Source organism: Cyprinodon variegatus, unplaced genomic scaffold (genome assembly GCF_000732505.1).
Source record: "Cyprinodon variegatus isolate N-32 unplaced genomic scaffold, C_variegatus-1.0 Scaffold583, whole genome shotgun sequence".
NCBI lineage: Eukaryota > Metazoa > Chordata > Actinopteri > Cyprinodontiformes > Cyprinodontidae > Cyprinodon > Cyprinodon variegatus.
Window position 1 is genome coordinate 499702 of NW_015151036.1, and position 4319 is coordinate 504020.

Sequence of the window (4319 nt, forward strand, 5' to 3'; positions counted from 1 at the left end):
AATAAACAACAGGAGTTCAACCTGCCACTCATCCTTCACCCAAAAACAATCTTATAATATCAGTTTGTTCAAAAATCATTCCCGCATACACAAAATTCAGGACCATGGACAGAGAAAAATAACTGCTACAGTATTGAAAACCTTTTACTAGCTGTTTTAATTCCTTTAATTCCTTATGGAAGCACATGTTTCGATACAATGGGAAGTCGTGGTCTTTACTAAGAATTCAGACTGACCAGATGTCCATGATAGCATCATGTTGAGAAGCTACTCGAGTAGATCTTATCGGGACTACAGAACAATGACAAAGTCAAGTAGGCTGGCTGGAGTCAGGCCATTAAAGTCGTAGGGAAGCGGCAATTCCAACCGTTGTATTTCCAGATTCTCCCGAGTGGTGCTCGACTTTACACGATTGAAAAAAGTGAATGTGATTGGTTGTTTATCAAGAGGGCGGGATTGTTGTGGCGGAAGGTTAGCAAGCAAGTTCGGTTGTGGCCAGTGTCTTGGAAGCATCTTGCTAACCAGTTAGCAACTTAGTGCTAGCAGGTTCCCAATGGGAAATTCCATTGGGACCAAGTAGCACTAAATTGGTGACTTAGAAACGACGCTGTCAAGGAACGCTATGGACAGAGGAAACATGCAAGAGGAGGAGAGTTTAGTGTCGGAGGTCGTGGATGAGTCTCCTCCGTTGTTTTTTCTAGTAACTAGCTCTAGTTAATTTAGAAATAAACTTTAAATGTGTTTCTGATGTATATTTGAAAACGGGGAGCAAAATAAGAATCACAACAATTAAAAAATAATTATAAAATATAACAATTACTCCTCTTATTGATTCATATAAATTGTATTTGATTCATTACATACTGTATTTAAACATGTATTATTTCTAGTAGTTTGTATCACTGTCAGCCTGCTTTCAGGAATGTTATCTTAAACCTTTTCTAGGGATAAAAAGTAAAAATATATATATATATGGAGCACATAAAGAGGATAGAGAAGATGAAAATAAAAGAACATGCAGCATCAAAGAAGGTCCGTCAGTGATCCATTTTTCCTTGTTTGCCCATAATTGCTTTCACTGTGGTTTCGAGGAGTCCTAAAACCTTAGAAATTACTGTTACCCTTTGTATAAAATATGCAAACAAATGTGTATTTTCTTTAAATTTCTATAAATTGGATGTGCTGCAGTTTAAGATAGTTTAGCCTACTTCATGTTGCCAGCACTGTAGCTGTTTTTATTTGTTAAACTGTCAGATAAATCCAGATAAATGACAGTTTGTTGCTAAGTAATAGTGACTGCGTTTCAGCCGGTGTGCGTCAGCCTTACCTGTGGCCATCTTCCCATCAGCTGCGGCAGGTCCATCGGGAATAACGCTTTTAACCTGGAGGAACTCATCGGGCTCATCCCCTCCGATGATGGTGAAGCCGAATCCCATGTTGCTCTTTTGGAGTGACGTGGACAGGAAGCTGCCTTTCAGCTGAGTCGGATCTCTGGTGAACAGCGGTTTTTCTAAAAGAAAAGAAAAAAAAAAAGTTTAAATATATACTCCTCAGTTAAATCCATTTTTTATTGTTGTTTCTTTTTTAATGAATCCCTTAAGTGTCTTTAAAGGATGAGCAGGCTGGCGCTCAGAGGGTGGAGACATATGGGAGAGCCTGTCTGCTGAAAAAGGACGGAGCTGCAGGGGAAAGTGGCAGGGCAGGATTTTAAGAGCCAAACAGCATAACTGCAGACAGGTCGGGCTGTGGGACCAACAGATGCAGGCGAGGTTCAGCAACTCTTACTCTTGTGTAGGGTACAGATGCAAAATCCACCCAAACATCATCGGCATCTAACTCTTTTCCTCCAAAGCTGAATGACGGAGCAGAGGGCGTGCAGAGTGCAGCGGGGTGCAGTTCACGGATCCAATCCCAAGCAGCAAAAAATCAGCAGAAAACATGCTCTCAGCAGGGGATCAGTTCCACAGGAAGATGCTCTGGGAGTTTTAGGGAGAAACTGGGAGATTTTTATTTTATTTTATAGAGGGTACGGAGAGCTGGGGAATTTCTAAAGGAGCGCCTTGAGTGGTAATGAGAGGATCTCAGCCAACAAGATTAGTCACACTAAAGCAAGTCCCACATTCTTCCACCTCGGAGACGAGATGTGGCCAACATGAGAGTTTACATCCTTTGTTTGTCGTCACCGGTCTGGATTTAGACTGAGTGATTACCCTCTCTGGGTTTGCTTATGCAAGGAGATAAAACAAGCAATAGTGCACAGTCATTGCACAAATCCCTGATTTGCCTCAAGGGAGAAGCTTTGCATGCGTACAGTAAGTCACGAGCGCAGGCAGCCATGAGAACCACAGTTAGCCTCCTTTTTTTTTTCCTCCTCGGCCTACTTACTGACAATGTGCCACAGGGAAAAGGGGCTGCATAGCGGCTGCTCGAGCAGCACAGTGCAGGTGGAGGCATGAAGGGGCTGAGGATGCCGCTGCCCATGAGGGCACGTGGTCATCCGGCGAGTCAAAACGCTCCGGAGCGGGGAAACGTCGGCTGAGGAGGAGGCGGCGTACGAAGGAGCCTTGCGGCCGGTTGTCGGGGAGCGGGAGAGGTCACCAAGGCTGTGGCAGCGCTCAGGCACCAGGCCGATTTGGGCGCGAAGGCGTCTGGGGAGGGTGGCGCTGGGCGCGGCATCCTCCACTGGTGTTAAAAGTGTGAGAAAGAAGGAAGAGCAGGGAGGAAGTAAAGAGGGGAGACGAGGAGAGAGAGCCTCACTGGATGGGACACACAGGGTTAACGATGGTGGGTTCCTCACTTGGAGGGGAGTGGGACTAGAGAAACAAACCTCCGCTTCCACAGTCCAGACAGACTCTTTCACAGCAGCACATCCCGCCGCTGGGAGGTGATGGGAGGTGAGAATGGTAAACTGGACATTAAACAAAACCAGCCAACAGGTTTACTTGGATACAACCAAATGATTTCACTTCAAGCAAGAATATTGACCTTATCTAACTAACAAAAGGTTCCCAACTTCTTTATAATTTCATAACTAATAAAAAGGAATCACATTATTTCTCAGGATGGAGACTTTTTCTTTGTTCTTTTTGCAGAACGCACATTTTCGACGCAGTTTAAAATCAAGAATCAGGCAAACAAACATGCATGATACATGTTCATATCAGCGAGCATCACACACAGTGGCGGTTCTAGACCAAATGCACCAGGGGGCCAGGAGGGGGCCAGCGTTGTTTTCAAGGGGGCCCAGAAAAGTGTGAAAAAAAAAAAAAAAACAGGGCAAGGGATTCAAATAAATTAAGAGAGCTGCATAAAGTAACATTTCCATTCAATTAGGTTTAATTAAAACTCTATTTCTTATTAGGTCAATATACATTCAGGATTTCAAGATTTTACATATTTTTCACATAATTTAAGTTCAAATTACCGTTTTTTGTTTTTTTTTTATAAAATCTGAATTAGAACTCAAGAAAAGTTGATCAATTCACCTGTAGAAAGTAGAGCATTACAAAAAAAAAACATTTAGTAGATAAAACTGGGATCCTATCTCAATATCACTCAAGCCTTATTATAACCTTATTGTTTTTGAAATATTAGTAAAACAGAATTTGTAAAGAAAAAAAATAAGTAACAACGTATTACTGTATGTCTTCAGTGCAGGGGCCATAAAAGGGGCCAGGAGAAGAGCTACAGGGGCACTGGCCCCCGTTGGCCCCTGTCTAGAACCGCCCATGATCACACTGCTGCAACCATTGTAAGAGATAAAACTGCTGCTGTGAGGAAAGTCATATGGTAATACACGACAAAAAGGTCAAAACCCCCAAAAAATACAAGCATGGGAAACTAAGTTTTTAAGACGCAGAGTTTTAAATAAACATTTCCAGTTTAATTTAATCAAAATGCTTTTCATTTGCCAAACAACAGAAAAAAATTTGAAAAAGGTAAAGGAACTTTGGTACATTTCCTCATATTTTGGCAGAACTAGAGGATAACAGGGTTATACATTTTGCGTATCCTCTTAATATTAAAACTATATTAAATAAATAAATAAATTATAGTACTGGAATTTTAGCCTTTTTCTTAAAAGAAGCCTTTTCAGAACGACTCTAAAACATAGATTTGTTATTTTTAGCACCTTTTGTAAAGGATTCATTTGGTGGTAAGTTTAGGACTATTAGCCAACTGGATGATAGCTTGAACTTCCCTGTTGACGTATTTAGTTGCTGCTTTAAAATGTTCATGTAATGCTCTTTGCATGGATGTAATCTGGATTCTGACCTGCACCAATCTAACCTGCACCAAACCTCCATCCATCAGCTTCA

At 41.7% G+C, this 4319-nt stretch overlaps 1 protein-coding gene across 1 annotated transcript in view; it reads right to left on the bottom strand.

The window, feature by feature from the left end:
- Positions 1-4319, bottom strand: part of LOC107095904 (membrane-associated guanylate kinase, WW and PDZ domain-containing protein 2-like) — a 147610-nt gene that overhangs the window by 91205 nt on the left and 52086 nt on the right. Inside the window, exon 6 of the mRNA XM_015392271.1 lies at positions 1328-1510. Coding sequence (XP_015247757.1) covers positions 1328-1510 — 183 coding nt within the window. The remainder of the gene's footprint in view (positions 1-1327; positions 1511-4319) is intronic.